Source organism: Zerene cesonia, unplaced genomic scaffold, assembly GCF_012273895.1.
Source record: "Zerene cesonia ecotype Mississippi unplaced genomic scaffold, Zerene_cesonia_1.1 Zces_u002, whole genome shotgun sequence".
Taxonomy (NCBI): Eukaryota; Metazoa; Arthropoda; class Insecta; order Lepidoptera; family Pieridae; genus Zerene; species Zerene cesonia.
The window spans coordinates 2,359,176-2,380,022 of NW_024045132.1; the positions used below are offsets into that span (position 1 = coordinate 2,359,176).

The following is a 20,847-nucleotide window of genomic DNA, read 5'->3' on the forward strand; positions in this document are numbered from 1 at the left end:
GCTGCCTAGCTTCGCTCTATACACCCCTGTCTCTGGAAATTATTATTTTGTATTTCACGCTTGTCTACGGATCTTCTTTAACGGTTGATAATATTTGAATGTCATATTTTTATATGATGTTATACGTTTTATTACGTTCATGAAAATAAGAGCCAACAAGATTAGGATCAGAATTGAAATCAAATCTAAGATTATTAAAATTAATTATTCATTACGATGGTATTCATAACAGTGTTTTAAAACAAAAATTTTATAATTTTTGCGAAAGTATGATTGTTTTATATTAACAAAACTTACACACATAATATACATATACATATACACAAAAAACAAGTATTCACATAGCATGTTAAACTAAAAAATACACGGATAACCACAACACAATTTAATAAATTGACAATTTATTATAGCCAATGTAATAAATTGTCCATTATAGCTTTATGAATTGTTAAACATATAAATCCTGTATGTAGATGATATTATACTCGCGGGACCTTAAATTATAGTGAATATTATTCCCTGGATTCAAATAATATTTCGTTTGAGGTTACCGTTTAAATATGTATCAAATGGTTTTAAAGATTGAAAAATGCAGCTCGCATTGCAACAGCATTATAAAAGAGTGGCACGGCCTCGGTTTCATCCCTAAGGAGCACTTCTAAGTACTTTTTAATGAACTCTTACATAACCTTGCTTTATAAAAGTACCTATAGTATTTGTTTGTATACTTTGTGAGCGCGGTTGATGCAAATATTTTCTAGATATTAACATAACATCTTTTAATCATAAAAATGTTGGACGTTTTTTTTTGTTCGGTGAACTTTTTAGTTTCACTGGTAAGACTAGTTCATACAATGCTTAGAGTAGAAGCTTTACGATTTAGAGTTGTTGGGTTTCATTGGGCATTCCAATAACCACCTAATAACCGCAATGATACAAGGCACCCATTTTTGTAATATATGAATTTTTTGTGTATAAAAAACTGATTAATTGAGCAGGATCTGTGACTAATCGTCAATATTCGAGAGTATTTTTGTATACTCCAGGATTACGTTCGTTATACTTATCAATAATAATGAGTTGTCAGTACATAAGTCTTTTTATTATAAAGCAAGAAACGTTACAAAGCAGAGTTTCGCAATCTAATAGCCTCTTATACAATTACAATGCAAAGGGTAATATTATGTTTCTATTCCAATAAAACCAACCTTGACTAACATGAACTAACAACTCGTATTTCCGTGCTGGCATGCGAAATATCTCACTTATAAAATTTATATTTATTTAATGCATTCAAAATGCAATTCTTTTTTGACACGCGACTGTTTCAATGTAATATTTAATTGCTTAATAGGAATTTGGGAGGAATTAAACAATTCGTCGTAAAATTTTATAATTCATAATGCCGTTTTAACGTTTGTGTCGAGGTAGAAAATTTCCCTATTTGTTTTTAATTCTCAAGCAAATATTGTCTCAGCGCTGGCTCGACTCACGCTTTCAACTTCAAAATAAATGGAATTAATTTTTATAAGGTGACTAAAGTAGGTTCAAACTATGTTGAAGATAATGAAATCATTTAAACGGAATGTGACATTTTCATTCTTTATTTAACTTGAAATGCAACGTGCTTTGTAAAGAATACGAAAACTCATCGATTTTATTCATGTTTAACTAGCGATTCATCCCGGATTTGCCCGTGGTACATATATAGCCTGTAGTCTTCCTAAATCTAACACTGAAAGATTTTTTCAAATCGCACTAGTAGTTCGTGAGATTAGAGCGTTCAACCAAACTCTTCAGCTTTATAATATAAGTGTAAATTGAAAGTTTACATTTTTAATATAAATTAAGTTGAATTTATACTGACAAGCCCTTTTTTCAGGTACCTATTTTTTGCTGTACGATTTTCTCGATTATTTCGAAAAAGATGGGCCTAGCTTTCTGCAGCGTGAAAAGTTTCTGGAGATTATCGATACAATTTTCAAGGAGTTCTCCAAAATCAAGCGGGAAGCGATTGTTTTCCAAGTATGTATAACAGAATGAAATTATAAAATATTATGAGACTTTATTGTTTATTACTGTGTCCTGTTATTATACTCTGTGGGAAGGAACTGTCTTTCTAACACTGGTTTTCCTAGATACTCTAACTAGCTAGGAAAACGTAAAATTTACTACTGTATTCATGTGTGATTCCAACAAAGATGTTTTTTCTATCTATACAGAATATCTCCATCGATTTTAATGTCACATTATAGAATTTTTAGTTTGATTTTTTTGTATTAAAATAAGTCAAATTCACGAATTAAAGTTGTAAAACATTTTCCATCCAGTTCCAAATGACAATCGTGTTAACCGTATTACTCATCCTAAAGTTTTATTCCTGTCTCTCCTACATATTCCAATAATTAGGATAAGAAGAAGAGAATGTAAATTTATATTAATATCCATATATTTATATTGGCGAGGGTCGTGATAGTTACACAAATCAACAAGTTATAACTCAAATGGAACTGAACGGATTGTAATAGGTTTTGTTTGTTGCACTTTTTCTGTTTGGATTAGGACAATAACTTTTATTTAAAACTTACACACAATATAATCCCCGATGGAGGTGGAAAAAATTTTACTAAATTCGTATTTCCACAGAATCTAAATATTATCAAATACATCTATTTTAAATTTGGTACTTCACGAAAAATCACGATATCCATTGAAAATAAATACTTCTTTGTCTCAAACCTTAGAAGTGAAGTGCAATCAACAACATTCACATCATTACAGAAACAAATAATAAGGATGTCCCATTTGCAATTACTTCTAATAATGCCGGTGCCTTGCCCTGTTAACTCCTCAGTAATTCGACACTTATAAAATGATTAAACTTAAGAGATGTCGTACATCGACTCGCGCTCCAGTAATTTGAATATATTTGAACTACTATCAAAAGTATGTTCACAAATGCAATTTAAGAAGGACCTGGTCAATGACTTGACCTGGTCGATTTACGTATACCTAGTACTTTTTGTTGTTGTAATAACAATTAAAAACCATATCAAATAAAGTTAAGATCTTGTTACTTACAGACAGAAAAAGCATCAAAAAGCATTATTTAATTACTAACGTTTGTTATTTAAAATTTCATTAACATAATCTAAATATTCCATTGTATTAAGCTCACAATTTTATATCCAGTATAGAACTTAAGCATCACAACTGTTATTTACAATTGCTAAGGATGTTTATTTTGTTATCGTCTGCAGTACACAGACTGGGAGGAAATCACGGATGGGTACTTGAATCAGAAGATGATTGCTGACGTTGTTGGTGATTATTTCTTCGTCTGTCCGACAAATTACTTCGCCGAAGTGCTCGCAGACGCTGAGGTTGATGTCTACTATTATTACTTTACACACGTAAGTGGATTTTTGTTTATATTCATTTTTAATCTCTATTTAAATAATAAGTTAATTAATACAATAGTTAATCTAAACACTATTAATATAATGTTAAAGTATTATCGTAAGAAATAAATAAAATTGTACTAGACGATATGATATATTTCTATACATATTCGATGAAACGAGTCAACTAATAAATTACCAATATATTTTAAAACGCGATTCAACCATTAAATGATTTTTCCATACAGTCTACTAGTGTGGCTGATAATGGTTCGAAATCAATTATGGCTAATTGCAACGCTGGTATAAAAATCATTTAATTAAATCTACTCAAAATGAGAATTTCAGATAAAAAGCCTTAAATTTCTAGGCTACTTTTACACGTGAACACGTGCGTCATTTAATTTAAATCGTTGCAGAATCACGCCACATGTCAGAAAAGCATCCACACAGATTGCGTCCTCAAGCGGTTTAGGAAATTTGGTTAGGTTGGCAGGATTGAAAGAGGATAGAGGACACCCGTTGTAGGAAAAGGGAAATTGTTTTGTAACTATTGTATCTCTAGAGAGCCAATATTTCTACTGTGTTCCATGCATTCTCTGGTTTTTATTTTATACAAAGATTTGTTAAAAACAACTGAAGATTAACAATGATTAATGTCTGGATATAAAAATAGAAATATTTAGTTATTTAGGTGCAACAGTGCATGATAATAATTCAGCCAAGAGGGTCCAGATTTACGACTTCTCTTTAAATTTATTCTTGTTTTATGAAGTGTTCTATTGTAGGTGGATAACAATTGAATAAAAATACGATAGGTACTAACGGGTTCTGTTAAACAAAAGAAAATAACAAGATACATAAAACAATGGGTATCCAATATTTTAATGAGAAGACACTTTCAAATTGTCGAATCTACTATCATATTTAAATGAGACCACACGGGGCCACACTTACATTCATATAAGAAAAAAATCAAAATCCAATCATCAAAGTAAGCCAAAAAATGTACACTTGGATTGATATACTCCTCTTTTTTTCGGTCGGTTAAAAGAGGAAATGTATATAACGACCAAATTCGTAATTTCATATTCCCTTTTTTGTCTTCGATATTGGAAAGACAAAAACGCTACGCTGAGTGTAGCGTGTTCCTGTCCAACCAGTTTCTTTGGCAGTCAAAATTATCAGTAAAGTCGCTCGGGTTGTATAATTTGTTGCTTTTTTATAGTGAACAGTAATCATGTGAGTCATTAAACCGCCGCGAACTTTTCAAAACATTCGCAATATTAGATGTATCACCTGAAATACAATAATGAATATATCGCGTGTCGAATCCGCTTCTTCACTGTTTTCACAGGTGCTGAAATAGCAGCTATTTTGTGAGGTCTAAGTTTTCTCAGATTACCACACTGTAAAAATATATAAAGTTTTGTTGGCTTGAACGCGAAATGCCTATTTGTGATATAAGTGACAGAATTAGTTGAGCAATAACTTTGTTAAAGTTTCGCGTTTTCATTTTACATCGGATGAGGAACCATTCCGAAAGACATTCGATGTCTTTTGAATTATTATTCCCATTATTGAAGAACTAGCTGCGCCCCGTGGTTTCACCCGCGTAAGTCCGTATCCCGTAGAAATATCGGGATAAAAAGTTGCATATATGTTATTCCAGTTGTCCAGCTGTCTACGTACCAAATTTCATTGCAATCGGTTCAGTAGTCTGCGTGAAAGAGCAACAAACACACACACATCCTTACAAACTTTCGAATTTATAATATTAGAAGGATTGTTGTGTTATAGTTAATTTGTGGTACACTCGCTAACACACTGTCTTTATTTTATTGCAATTAAAATTTGCAAATGCTTTCATTTTTCGTTCAGCATATATGGTAATTTAAATTCATAGCAGCTATTCTCATTAAAAGAGAAATATATTATTTAAAATCCATTATTTCTTAAAATAATATATAATTGCTTCAATTTATATTTCAAGCAAATGGTCTTTACTTTTCAACAGATGACTCTTTCTCTTTTTTTTTCATATCACTCTCTTTTACTTTTTTACGTTATTTTCTCATGTTTAGTTTTTGTCATTTTTTCTTAATTAATAATAAAGGACAAACTATCTGGCTGCTTCTCATTATTAATAAGAATTATAATTGGGCTATTATGTAATCGAAACAATGATAAATTTAAGTTTACTTACATTACACATTTGACCTATTTTCACAGGACACGTTGGTGCAAATTAATCGCGAAGGTTTACTATAAATTACTAATGACACTGTCCCTCACGAATTCCAAGGTTGCCAGTTGTTACATATATAAATCTCCCAACTCTTTGCCAAGACGCTGAGCGAGCAAACCGGTACTAACACGTTAATTTGGGTAACGAACCAAACACAAGGGCTCTTTTAAATGGCCGCTCGGCTACGTTCGCTTTTTGCTCAAATCTCCGGCATAGCTCAAAGGAATCACTGAACGTTGTGAGCGAATTTTGATTCAATTTAAATTATAAAGCGGCTTCAATAAATGAAGCTTTAACTTACTTGTAATTTTTTTATTTGATCTGTTATTTGTTTTAACGATCAATGTACCAAATATATTGAACCTCCTTCAAGGGTATGATATCTCTAGTGATTAATAATATTATGAGAAGAAATAATATTTTCCTTAACCGATTTTAAAAAATTTTTGACTAGCATTTAACTTTTTTTCCTCTTGTTATATTTATTCTTATAAGATTCAGAGCCGGGGAAAGCAACTAATATGAAATAAAGCATGCATACAATACAATACTATAATTTTATGAAATATACATTAATAAAGCAAATACAACCTATTTGCTATTTTATGAACATACAATGTTTATTACCCATACAAATATTACGTAAAATATGAATATATGCTTGCTGTTTTAAGTTTATGAAGATCCAGAATTATCCTCAATGCTCGTATAAATAATGTAATGATATTATGAACGAGAAATTCTAAAAGCCTGACGAGACATGAGACTTAACAATTTTCACGAATTTTCTTCACATTACGAGCCGGTCATTTACCTGACCTGCTGTGACCCCTCAGATCCAATCGTCTTAGTTATTGAACAATTGAAATCGAACATTGTAAAATCACATACGCCAAGTATAGCAGAGGTCTATAGGATATGTATTGTTTCAAGGATGTATTTTCTTTTCAGAGTTACGTCTCTTTATTTCTTTGTAATTTGAGTTATACATTGGAGTACTAAAAATCCTGAATGTGTTTTGGCCTGCATTGCTTCTGTCTACCAATATTAAAACGTCCCAATAGTAAACCGTACTAACTCTCAAACCGTACTAATGAAATCTTGGTTATCAAATCTGCATATTAAAGGTATGGATAATTAACAGACGCTGAAATTAAAAGCTTTCGCAGAAATGGTTTGAAATGCATCAAATAACTTACAGAGATGGAGAAATTATTTTTTACTTATACGTTTTACGATACTTCCTATAGGTAAAATCAGTTAGTCACAGTACAAGAGCTCTTTAAGATCTAATTTTTCAAAGAAGAACCAATTAGTACAAAAAAAACACTGGTTTCCGTGATCTCTAATAATAGCAACAGTTCTCAAGTTCTTTATCACTACTTCACTTAATTAATTATTAGTTACTAGAGAATAATGTGAAAGAAAAACAGAAAAGCATATACTTTGAAGATCTGAAAGAAGGTGTATAAAGAAATGAAAAGAATGCCCAGCTTAGAGCTGCATATTAGATTTTCCATTGAAATGTGCGTCATACCCACTTGCACAAAACGCTATTGTTCGTGATCTCTCTCCCTTGAGTATCCTATCTTTGTTATTCAATTCAGTATAGTTACTGCAGCTATTCTTTCCTTTGAGATTAGACTTGAATAGATGTGCTTATTACATTCGACGTTTATTTTAGAACAATGCATTTGATCGTGTGTGAGCTGCCAAATACAAATTTTAAGGCACTAGTGCAAAATCAATTTATATCTGCATATTGACTTAAAATTCATGTAGCCTTTTGGAGCCAAGCCAAGTGCTTATTAAGTATTTACCAGTTACTGGTTCAGCCTCTCGTGTGACGAAGTTACATCCAAGAACTATGTATGCAAGTAGTATGCAATCTTATTTTCATGTATTATTCTTGCGCACGTAAAAGTTCTCTGCAAGGAACAGTAAATTTTAAATATAATTCAATATGGCTTTAGTTTACGGATTGTCTCATAAAAAAGTTACGCTATAATTAAATTTAAAGCTAATAATAAAATGTAAGCTAATTTTTCGGCAAATGAGATATAGCACATTATATAAATTTCTTTATGTAAAATGATTTCCACACGTGATTTAATTAAAAATCGGCACTGAAAACTCTTTAGTGGATCATAAACCACACTGCATCCTGCACCACGAGTAGATGAGATTATGGTACATCTTAAACTATTTTGCCTAGTATTTGTTACTCAGTCTTCACTATGAGTTAGATATTATATTTTATGCAAAAAAAGTACATCCATTAAGCGTAATATGAAAAAATGTGAGGTAATAAATCAAGTTGTTAGGGAGGGCGATCGTGGTGGTGATTTGTCGTTATGTAACATTTAGACGGCTGTGCATTTAGGTCACCTGTAAAAATAAACTCAATGATTATATTGAAAAGATTGTTTATTACGTAACGATTGCATTTGAATATTATTTATTTCTACGAATGGACGGCTACTCTGACCCATGGTATTTTTTTAGAACAAATTTAATGCTACATTTAAAAACAATCAAAAAAAAAAAATGTATATTACATTTTTTCCTTCTGTACGCTTACAATGAGAAATTCACAAAAATTCACTTAATATTTTGCTCGATAACTTTATGATTATATTCGTGGACATGAAAGCGACGGTTTTTTAAACTATGTAGTGATTATATTAAAAAAAAAAAACTAATTAAATAGGGAACCAACAGAGCTGAAACACAGTCGTTGATTTGATTCTTTTATAAAAATAGGGTTGTACAGTCACTGACTCAGAAAGAGCACTTCACGTCGTGCCCCTATCGTTGTTAACGACTTGACATCCTTTTTTATTCGAATATATTTTAATATATCACACGTACTATTTCTTGTAATTAATGCTCTTGATTCTAATAATTACTGACTTTATATTTTCTAAGACGACGATAATGTTATTGTTGATTTGTGCTTAAAATTGTTTGGCTGTATCCAACTAGCTATCTATAGCCAGAGGCCCATATTCTCTTTTCCTAGTCTTCTTCTCTATTCCCTCCATCAATCCTATCCTTATCCTTTATACACTAGAGTTGGCTATATATTTTCAGAGATTTTTCAATAAAACCTCTGCGAATGTTCATGGTCGGAGCGTGGTCATTTTCCAAAAAATAATCACGTAAAAAATACATATTCTACAGTTCCCAGGATTCAATTGAAGCTTAGTCCAATCAATATGACTTATTCCCATTTATTTGTGGATTCGAATGTATGCTTATTATAATATTAATCCCTATATAAATGTCCTCGAGTTTTTTTACATCACGAGAAGCAGCGAGCATAGACATGTGACAATATCAAATTGGACGGCGAAACCAAAAGGCAAAGGTCAGCAGATTAACAATGCGCTATTTTGAGACATGACCCGCCGTTCCGTTTTCGTTTGGTAATTTTATTGTGGCTAACTTAAGCGTCCAGATGGATATATTTGTGTAATCTGTCGTTTGTAATTTTATGGAGCTTTGTTAATGAAACTGAAGTGTATAGAAAATGTTAAAAAAATATTTTTCATATTGCATTATTTACTTTCTACGATACGGTTAAATTTATTTTGACTCGACAATAAATGGAAGAAAGTTAGTTAAAATTATGTATTCTAGACTAATATTAACTATGGCTCTGCATAACAATTTTGTTTTAAATTATTTCTGTAATAAGTTCTCTTGAGTTATATATTCAAAATCCATGACCTATCTCACCAAAAATAATATCAATCAGTTCCTCTATCGAATTCCTCATTTATAGTAGTATATTTAAAAACAAATATTGATAAGAATGTAATAGGTATTACCAATTTTTATTAACATTCAGTATGTTTGAACCTAAGTAATAAAATATCATAAATGCGAAAGTAACTTGGATTGTCTGTCTGTCTGACCACTAAAAATACCATGCGGGAAAAACCCTGGCCTTTATTTTTTTTTTGGCTACGCAGACGTAAGTGCGGGAGGATATCTAGTAAAAAACATATTTCCTTTTTGCCCGCCCCTAACTATATATATAAACAAAAATCATAGCACAAAATTGCACCTTTGTATTATGAAAAAATTACAAGTACACTATCGTTTGTATATAGTTATATCATTATCACCGAATTCTTTAGCAGAAAAATAGTCAGAACTCGTTAGCGTTTACGTAACAAAATAAAAAAAGCAGGAAAGGAAAAGCTTTTACTTCGTATGACCGTATCTCTAGAGGGCTGTTCTAGATACCGACGCCATTTGATAATATTTTGAAAACATAATACGACGCGAAAATACTCTTGCTAAAGACAAAAATAGCACTTTGAAGACAACTCACTCCCGCTTCCATCAAGGCATGTGTCATAAAAAGAATTAATAATGAATAGAACTCCATAATAATGTAAGGGAAATGCATTATTTGTTTCATTTGTTATTATAAACAGTATATCAAAGATTTAATTTACTAAGATGCAAGGAACGTATAGTTAGGGGTGCCCCTTAGGCACATAAAACCGAAAGAGTAGAAGAAATTCGATTACTGTAGCGGGATCACGGTTGACCGAGAGGCTAGGCGTTGCTACAGTTTGGCAAAAAAACGCGGGTTCGAATCCCGCCTCGAGATCAAATTGTTCAGATGTTTCTCTAATCGATGAGTGGACCAATATTAGGCATGTCAATTTAAGAACCCGTGACGACAAGGACGCGCATATTAAATGGAGTAAATGGACAACAGAAAATATGATTGAACGTAGTACTCTATATGAAAACTAATTATTTCCATAAACGTGATAATCTTTGGATGTTCTGTGAAAATTATTAAGATATCATTTTTACATACACGAAATCACGTTGCTTTTGTCGTCGCGAATGAAATTAGTGAAGTCCATTACCTTATCACCAACAACATATGAAATTAGAGAAATAAAATATAATATGTGTATTGTGTAGTATGCAGAGAAAATATGCCGTCCCAATAGTGACGTATGGGCTCGAATAATTATGAGCTATTAGTCTCTATTACAAAATATTATAATCGATACTACCTAATAGATAGTATAGATGTAGGTATAATAGCTGAATAAAGATATCAATCTACTTCATTTATATAACACTAGCGGTCCGCCCCGGCTTCGCCCGTGGTAAATATATAGCCTATATCCTTCCTCAATAAATGGGCTCTCTAATACTGATAGAATTTTTCAAATCGGACTAGTGGTTCCTGAGATTAGTACGTTCAAACAAACAAACTCTTCAGGTTTCTAATATTAGTATAGATATATGTTCTTACGAACTGAACATTGTTTTTATTTATGAAGTGATGATAAATTTATCTGACTAACTTTCAACTGTTTGGAACTTACAAACAATCTATAGATGATTACAAGTGTTTCACACAGGACCATTACATGAGTAGATGATAATAATATTACACCGACCTTTTAACAGAGATAACGTTACGCTGCTACGTACGGGCACCAGGTTGTGAATTATTAAACAGAACCGGCGTAACCACACCTTTTAATACCCCTCAACAATTCCCGCAAACCTCTGTAGCATTTCCTGGTTTTAATTTACAGAAGCGCTATGAAACACCGATTTCAGGAACCAATTTATTATCTTAAATTTTATTCGGGTTCTATTAAATTCACAATTTGCAAAGCGATTTAACTTGGGGTTCCCGCTTATTTCTATTAGAACGAGCCTTTAAGACTGTTAGTTAGTTGGTTAGTGCTAACATATTTATTACTTTGTTATATTTACCTGTATGTGTCATAATAAACATATTTTCTTTCTTTCTTTCTTTCTTTCTAACTGTATGTCATTACGATTGTATTCTGTGGTATTAGTATGGAGTACTGGATTACAAAATTATGGTGTTAGTTAAAAGTCGAACCCTATGTCCTAATGACGTATACTGTCAGCTTTTTTACATTATTACAACAATCGGTAACATCATGATAAGGTGGCCTTGTGAGTTACATTATTTATAAATACCTTAATTTGCGGTATTATATCACGATAGCATTTGTTGAAAAGAGTTCACCTGTATTTATTACGTATGTTCATTACCTTATAACTGTTTAATAGGTAAACCAATTATATCTGATGATTGATTTTTTTTTCTGGAGCTGGTGAAAATCTGCTGCTCATGTGATCCCATCTTTCTCTGATCTAGGTACAAAGACCAGTTTTTGCGCCATCATTAAATATTACGTATTTACAAACTTTTGTACGGCGTTTTAATTTTTTTTACTGGTCACCATAATCGACCAAAAAGTATGGATTATCTTTTCGGGATGTCCTTTATACCTAAAACTTTGTCATCACTTAATTATATGTTAAATATTCCAGCGTACAAGCACGAGTCTTTGGGGCGAATGGATGGGTGTGATGCACGGAGATGAAATGGAGTACGTGTTTGGTCATCCATTGAACATGTCTCTGCAGTACCACACCAGGGAACGCGATCTCGCTGCGCATATTATGCAGTCTTTCACCAGATTTGCACTTACTGGGTGAGTTCTTATAACTACCAGGTGCTTCTTATACATCTTAATCTTGTTGTAACTATAGTATGGAACAATTAAAAGGATGAAAACGAAAATTGAAAAGATAATATGTAGTGAGCTTTTGAGTGAAATTTTCATGATAAGTTTAGATATTTCCGAATGTTTATTTTTATATGGCAAATTTGTATAATCATTTGTGTACTAATGATGAATATATGACTATATAATACTATAAACGACGTACGAGTTTATTAAAATATATCCCAGAAGCTAGTAAATAATAGCAAATACATACTTGCTAATGAACTCCATAACATCTGATGACAAAGCGACTGCCTATAAAACACTACACACATCAACGCAACTTACAACTTTTTTCCATTCATTGGTGGCGTACAAAAACGCGTAATTGCCTGTTCGGGCTTCAGGAAACCTCACAAACCGGATGAGAAGTGGCCTCTGTACTCGCGGTCGTCGCCCCATTACTACACCTACACCGCGGACGGCACGAGCGGCCCCGCCGGGCCCCGGGGGCCCCGCGCATCAGCATGCGCTTTTTGGAACGATTTCCTTCATAAGCTTGATGGTGAGATAATTTGTTTTTTTTTATGACATAGGAGGCAACAGAGCTTGTAGTTCACTTGTTGGTAAGCGATCACCAACGCCCATGAACATTCGCAGAGGCACTACCTCTGCGGACGCGGTGCCCACTTCTAAGGGGTAAGGGAAAAGAAAAGGATTGACGACTGGAAAGAAGTAATGGAATGGGCCGGGTGACTTATTCACATTGCTCCTCCCTACCGATCTAAGAATGTAAATAAACATAACTATTGTTTTCGTTGACGTCTCTTTAGATTAACAACTTTCAAAGAAGCGGTGCGTATACGCATAGAATCTATACTAATATCATGGATGAAAACATCCTATCACCCAAGTCACTTCATACCAAATTTCATCAAAATCATATATTCAAAGCCAAAACCTATTGAATACTCATTACTACGCGTACCCATTGTATTTCTGTTCCTTTAGCTACTGAACTACGATTCCAACTGCCACAATAATCATTATATTTTCGAAACAAATTCCTTTCAAGATTTGGTGAAAAGCCTACATATCTATTCAAATGCCATTTAGAAAAGTCTGCTTAAATAAATTTTAATTCCGTGTCACGTCTTTTCACGCCACCCTTAAGTTTACGTAATTTGTTATGCTTCATGCAATCTCATTAAGGCTGACCTTTGCTTTGTACTGAAAAGTGTTTTCACTACACAACTATTTTTTTTTTTGGAATGCGATGTTACGAAAATGTACGTAGCCTATTCATGCAGATTAGATTGGTATCCCAGATTATTTGGAAAATTTAAGACAAATAAATAAATTATTGCTTTGGTCTTTAGTATAAGTTTTGAACCTACTCTTATCTTATTGTAGACAAAAAAGGCATAGATTTTTTGGTCCTATTTTATATTTTTCAATTCTCTTCATTTTGTAGAAACAATGTCATATTTATTCTTATATGAGAATAGAAGATAAAGCTTTATTCTCATATTATGGACCACTTTTATGTAATATCTTAGACCTTCGTTTACTATGACATATCTTATGCAATTTCAATGCTATTCACATTCTAATTAATACTGATTACAGACGACAGAAACAAAAAAATAATAATGTAAAAATTACTGCCAGTGCGCCTCGGCTTTGCCCGTGGTTCATATATAGCCTATAGCACTCAGACATCACGTACCTTTCGTACTGTGAATTAACTGAAAAAAAATTTGAAATGGGTCCAGCAGCTCCTGAGATTAACACATTGAAACAAACACACTCATCAATTTTATATTGTAAGAATAGAGTATATATAATATTCACAGCTAATGTATCTCTTGTAATCGGATACTTATACTTTGCTGAAGCAATATGATCTACATTCCATTGTGACAGGAAAAACGTACAGAATTTTCGCTTTTATTCCAATATAAACAGACTCGTATTTCAATGTTATGCTAAGGCTATTTCTTCAATTTATACAATGGGAAGAGAACAGGTACCTTCTAGGGAAGCGCGCTGCATTTTAGACTACATCTACGCTTACCAGCAGGCGATATGGTAATTAAGCTTCCCTATCACACTGTACAAAAAAAGGACACGTCTCCAATAAATGATAACACTTCCAATACTAGTTCATAATAGTATTTTGAAATTATGAATAAAAAATATATGTTTTGAAAAACGTAATTTTTACACATTGATTCGTACAATGGAAACAAAAGAGATCACCATTGATAATAATTAATTCACTTATCTGTGGGAAAGAAGTGTCAGTGTCACGTTGTCAGCGTAGTGTCGGTAAAAGAGTAAAATCATATACACTACTTTACTACTAGCTGACCCGGTAAACGCTGTTCTGCCTACATACAAAATTTCATAAGAATCGGTCCAGTCCGTTCGGAGGAGTTCGGTAACTAGAATTGTGACATAGGAATTTATATATAAGATTTGTATGGTACTTAACTAGTATCTACAAGTGTTTTGCATAAAATTATGTAAACAAATAATTATTTTTAATAAAAAAACTAAATCGCAAATTGTAAGAACTAGACCTAATTTAAATGGGTCCACATGGCAGGCACCAGTTTTCAAAAAAAAAAATAATAATAATAATAAACATCGGTTCGCCTAGTAAAAAATTAAAGTAACAAATACAAAAAATTGCATTTAAATTGATAGCTTCCTTTTTTTAAATTGGGTGAAAACAGTATTTTCTGTTATAATTATTCAACACATTTATTAAACTTTAGGTAAGTAAACTAGAAACGTTACGTTGTTGTCTTAGTTAGTTTAATTATAAGCTTAAATATATGTTATATCGTCGTCTCCATCCATTATAAATGGAACACTAAGAAATAGCGTAGGTATTGTTTAGTCATTCCTGTACTAAGAATCTGCAATCATTAAAAAATCAAATAAGATAATTTCAGCGTAATTACCATAATCAAATTTATTTGTCCTTTCTATGAGAAAGAATTGATTTCTTACATAAGTCTATGCGGTGCACAAATACAGATTGAATACTCTTCCTATACTCATGTACGCAACTAAATATTTATATTGATTTCCAGAGCTGGAACACGTACCATGCGACGGCGCAGTGACGGGCCCCTACAGTAGCGTCGCCGGCACCACTCTGCCCATAGTACTGCTCACCACCTTGGCCACCTCAGCGGCTCTTTAGACCTTTTAGCACATATTTACGTAGGTGCAACAGTATTGTAGAAAATGTATCCAATTTTAAAGATAAGTTTCACTCTCAACCTGGCATGTTATGTTCACTTATCAATGCAACAATAACAATTATTGAGGTTATAGAATTACCCTCCCGCTAATATTTGATGTTTGTTTCTTTGATCCTATTGTATAAATAGTTTTATCGTTTCTTTAAACAGTTCATTGTGATAAATGACTAACCGAGTTTTGATTTCAGATTAATTCCCTATGGTATCCGTATGGGAAGCTAGTTAAAATATGTATAAGTTAAATTTATTTAAAATAATATTTAACGTCGTGTTGTATTTGGATATGTTGTTTGGGTGTTGGTATTATAGAAATAAATTATATGTGAGCTTTAATTGTTAAAGTGACGCTCCGCTTTCACAACATTTAATCACTAAACATATCAATGTGTGCCTCTGCTTGAATAGCAATTGATACATATCGTAATTGTAGTGGATTTTAGAAATTTTGTATTAAAAACATTTTCATAGATATATAGAAATAATGAAAACGATGTGAGATGAATTTTTATCAATATATTTACATCTATTTAGGATGCTATCGACTTATACCATTCGAAAATCTTATGAATTCCGATTATCTTATGACTTCGACAAAATAATAGTGTATTTTGTAAATATTAACTTCTAATTAGATCGCCGTATCGGATCGAAAACACTTTTCTATATTATCAATATTACCAATGTACACGAAGGTCACACGAAGTACCTACTGTAAGCACTGATCCTAGGGTAAAATGTATTGTGTAACTTTTCTAAGTATACACAAAACGGCACATTTCTGCAAGAATTTAAGTACATGCTATTAATAGATAGTAGTCTATTTTGATTCCCTTTAATCTATAAACAGTAAAGCTATATAATATTTATATTCAATGGGATTATTTTATTAAGTAAGAGCAATGATAGAACGTTTCACGGGATGTAATTCTATAAAGACGAGAATTAACTATCAAATCTGACTTTATAAAATTGTCTCATATATTTGTGTAGAAATAATGCTTTAAGTGGAAATCATCTTATGAATTTAGTAAAATTGAACAAAATATTTATAGTATGAATCTTTAGCGATAGATTATAATATTTTACCTATGTCAATTAATCTTGAAGTTCGGAAAACTATAAATGGAACTTGAACCTATCGTACTTATAAAAAATGCATACAAATGCTATATGCAATATATATATTATTCTAATTTATTGAAGGTCTTTTGGGATCAAAGCCCTGGATTGGAAATGTAATAGCTATTTTGATTCAAGTACAGTATTGAAGGTAAATGGTCCTCATATGTATTTGTTTCTATTTATAATATAGTAATATCTCTCATAATTAAAATCATACTTTTTATTCGACGTTGCCGAAACCAGATGAGGTTTTCAATTGTATCACTTTATGATTGATGGGAAATACTTTACTAGAAAATTGTAATTTTTATTTTAATTTGAAAAATTAAATCATTTTACATATTTCAAAGTTTAGAAATAAGAACATTATCACTATTATACGAGTATTATTGATAATTTTAAAGTATGCATATAATTTCGTTCACTTGTAAATTATAACCTATACACATCAAATTAAAATGACAGTAGGTAAATAAATATATATGTATTAAAGTGGTTATATTATATGCCGAAAACTGTGTTTTTTGGTTGAAATTGTATATTTATTAGACGAATAAACGGAAAAGAAACAAAAAAAAACAGCACTATTGCTTTCTTGTTAAAATGAGCACAATACTATGAAATTGTCTGGGATAGCTTTAATTAGTTAACGCGAGACAAATTGTTTCAATATAGTTAATAACTTCATAATGTATTACTATCCATATCTATGTCGATTTGTTTCAAAAACAATGTAGTAATTGCTTATAATCTGATATTTAATAATTGTTAGCCAAATTGCTTAATAGAATGTTATACTTCTGCAAAAAATTTAATAAGAAATACCTTATTCTTTTCACAAGATATATTTTAAACGAAAAGGTATATTGTGTTAACTAAATACGATTGTTTTCGTACAAAACTTTTTGTTTCTATGAATATTATTATGTTAAATCAATAATTAAGTTTATAAGTATCGTAAGCTTAACGAATAAATATATTTTGTAGTACGTACATGACTCTTCCTCTAAGGTTTATTATAGTGGTTACAATAATGTAATTCATATAAATGAATATCTCATGTTATAATTTATATATACACTAATATCATATCATAAATTGTAATGAATATAAAATATGACCTTCGCTCTATATTTTTTTACACAAGTAAGATCTTGTAGGCTCCTAAAAGGACTCCAAGGAGTTGGGCTATAGACTATAGAAAACAGTTCCCTTTCAAGAACTTTCAATTTATATATGCAAGCCAATTGAAATTAATTCAAAACTGTTTTTTGAGGTATTTGCATATCTTATTTACGCTACGAATTGATCGATTAAAATACTATCTGAAATTTTAGTATTAGCTTATGTTTTATACTATACCATAACATTACCCTTGATTAAATATAATTTTACCTAAAATTTAACTATCCTGAAACTTTCTAAAATCTTCCCGCATCAGGTGCCCCTCATAAAAATCTATTACCTTGAAATGGTAGCCTCATACAGACGTTTAACAGATTGACTTACATAGATTTGTTATATGTTTTGCGAAATTTCCTGTGCCAAATTGTAAATCAAAATTTATAAACTGCAAGCTCTGATATCAATCTTTTTATTCGAACCGTAGAATTCAGTATGTAAAATCTAATGTATATGTTATGCGTAGCTTTTCTTCGTTGCCACAACACGTTGAAGTCGAATAGCATTTCAGCCACGACACGAATTTTGTGGTCTTTATGATTGCTACAACGCGTGGTGTTTTCATTATAGCCAAAACACGAATTGCGCCATGTGGATATTTCAGCGTCACCACAACGCGCTGTGTCATTTATTTTGTTCAATGAAATTTATCGGTCTTTGAACGTAACATATGAAAAATTTAATTAAAGTACATTTTTAAATAAGAGCAAATGCGTTGCCTCTTAAATTTGTAGTAATTGATATAATTTTCCGTGTTGGTTACTATAGCAACAATATAAATTAAGCTGTGTTAGAAGAGTTGTTATATTTGTTAGTAAATAGTTATTATACGTAACGCTTGTTGTATGTTCCGTGAAATACATCTTCTCACAAACGTCCTAACTATTGTATGTCTGAAGTTTATCTGAAAGAGAAATTTGTGTCTTGTTACAATTGCTTCAGTGTTCAATTTAGATCGTTAGTTGTAAGATAAATTGCATAGAGTGTATATTGTAGGTATGTTGAAGGCGCAAAGAACAAAATCGTTTCGGACAAGTTTTTGCTTACGATGTTATAACTATAATAACAATGCAGATATTGCCATATGTAATAGACCAATCATATCGAACAAAATTTTGATAAAATGGGTGTATAAATGTATCAACTATTTCAAAGTATACAAAATAAGAAGTATTGAATAAGTATTATAAAAAAGTAAAAAAGTAAAACCATTATTTTTGCAAATGGAGAGCAGCGTAGTGTCGAAATTTTTTTCTGACTGTATAGTCATCATCATATTATTGAAATGTTCCTTAATCGAATTCTATCTACACTTACGGTAACAGAACAAGAGAACTGTTGTTTTAACTAGAACTAAATTAGTTGATTTTTGACACAAGAAGAGATTTTAATTGACGGCTCAAAGAAAAGATGTATCAATTATAATAATGGGTTATTGTAATAAATACTCTGAATATGATAATAATATTACGAATACTTAACAAGCAGCTTGTCCTAAGACGATTTTATCTGTTGTGCCTGCATAAATATTTTGTTAATGACATAGTGTGTAGTCTAATTTATTTTTCTAGATATACATTCTGTTCGTAGATAAATCTGTCCGTAGGTATCGCTTTACTAATTAGGTGCTAAATAATGTATACATGATAGATGTGCACTTATTCATTTTATATACTTAAACTGAAATGCAAACGACATTGACAATATCTGTTTCTTTATTATATATTGACTAAATTCGCATTATATATTGCGTGTTGGAGCTTGCATGCCAATTGTTTGTTTCATAAAGAATCTCATTTTGTATAATATAGTTTAAACTATGCTTATATTAAATTATGTTATAATAAATACTTCGTTAATTGAGTATAACCGTTTGTACAGCTGCACGATTTGTTTATATGTAGCTTAATCGAGATATAATTTTTAAATTATTAGATTATATTATTAGGTTAGTTTAAATGATTTGCTTTAAATATTTAATTACTTATTCTGAAATAATAACTCAATAAATTTAATCAACCGACCATTGTTTTATTGTTGTTTATAAATCACCACATACATATTATTTATAACAATAATGAATATAGGCTAAAAGTCGGCTAATTCGTCAACTTTTCAAACAACTTTTCTGTTTTCTAGATTAAATTACTTCATGAGAATAATTTGATTTTGTATATCATAACACAGTCATTTAATCTTTTATATAGTTAATATTCGTTTCAAATAATTCATGTTTTATTTCAGTCGTCAATAAAAGGAATGGCCTGCTATAATAGAAAATAGTTGTTGTATTTATGATGTCTCTACATTTTGTTCAGATAAGTTTTGGAAAATTATAAATATCCTATTTATTGTTTACTCACATATTTATTAAGCAATCATCACAATAATATTAATATTAATGTTCAACAGTATAAAACACCGATAAGTATCGTCTCGTCGCCTGAATGTTCTAAAGTACAACAATTTCTCTTAGCCTTTTGTCCAGTTCCTTTATTGCAAGTTATAAAGCATTTTCTGCTTCCAGCTGAATAAGCGCGGAATTGAATTTCACTCACCTAGAATAAGCGCATGAGATAGTTGAAAATTTATGAAATCAAAATCCTTTTTTGCATTAAAAATAGATAAATACTTCGACAGTAAATTTCCAATATTAATATAAGGCAATCTTATCGCTAGAAAACGATCTATCAGGGAACTCTTCCAGGTCCGCCTCGTAAGAAGAGTGGTTTTCTATACTTTTCTATAGAGAAAAACGAGTTTTTTCTATCCTTTTTTTCTATTTCTCAAAAAACAAAAAGTGAACTGAAACATAAATGATGTAAATATATACTACTTACTACTTACCAATATAATTTTGACGCCCGCCGAAGCGTCGCCACGGAAGATGTTTGCTCCCATGAACTAAACGGGTGCGCCTACTCTAACATTATGGATGAATTTTAGGACAGCAGGGGGCACTTCCAATCGAAACCACGCGCAACGATCACCAACATACCTAATATAGTGTATTGGGAACCGAGACATGCATCCGCTTGTGGTAACTATAAAAATTAGGTTTTAATCTATTAAAATTTTAC

The 20,847-nt window shown here is 31.4% G+C and overlaps 1 protein-coding gene across 3 annotated transcripts in view; it reads left to right on the forward strand.

Moving 5' to 3' along the window:
• Positions 1 to 17,143, forward strand: part of LOC119838415 (acetylcholinesterase-like) — a 38,143-nt gene extending 21,000 nt beyond the window's left edge. For 2 of the 3 annotated variants that reach the window (XM_038364356.1, XM_038364355.1), the window contains 5 exons: positions 1,883 to 2,025; positions 3,261 to 3,413; positions 12,007 to 12,170; positions 12,593 to 12,750; positions 15,290 to 15,402. In XM_038364356.1, the coding sequence (XP_038220284.1) occupies positions 1,883 to 2,025; positions 3,261 to 3,413; positions 12,007 to 12,170; positions 12,593 to 12,750; positions 15,290 to 15,402 (731 nt within the window). Of the gene's footprint in view, positions 1 to 1,882; positions 2,026 to 3,260; positions 3,414 to 12,006; positions 12,171 to 12,592; positions 12,751 to 15,289 lie in introns of all 3 variants that reach the window. The other variant, XM_038364354.1, reaches the window with a different exon arrangement.
• Positions 17,144 to 20,847: the final 3,704 nt, after the last annotated feature.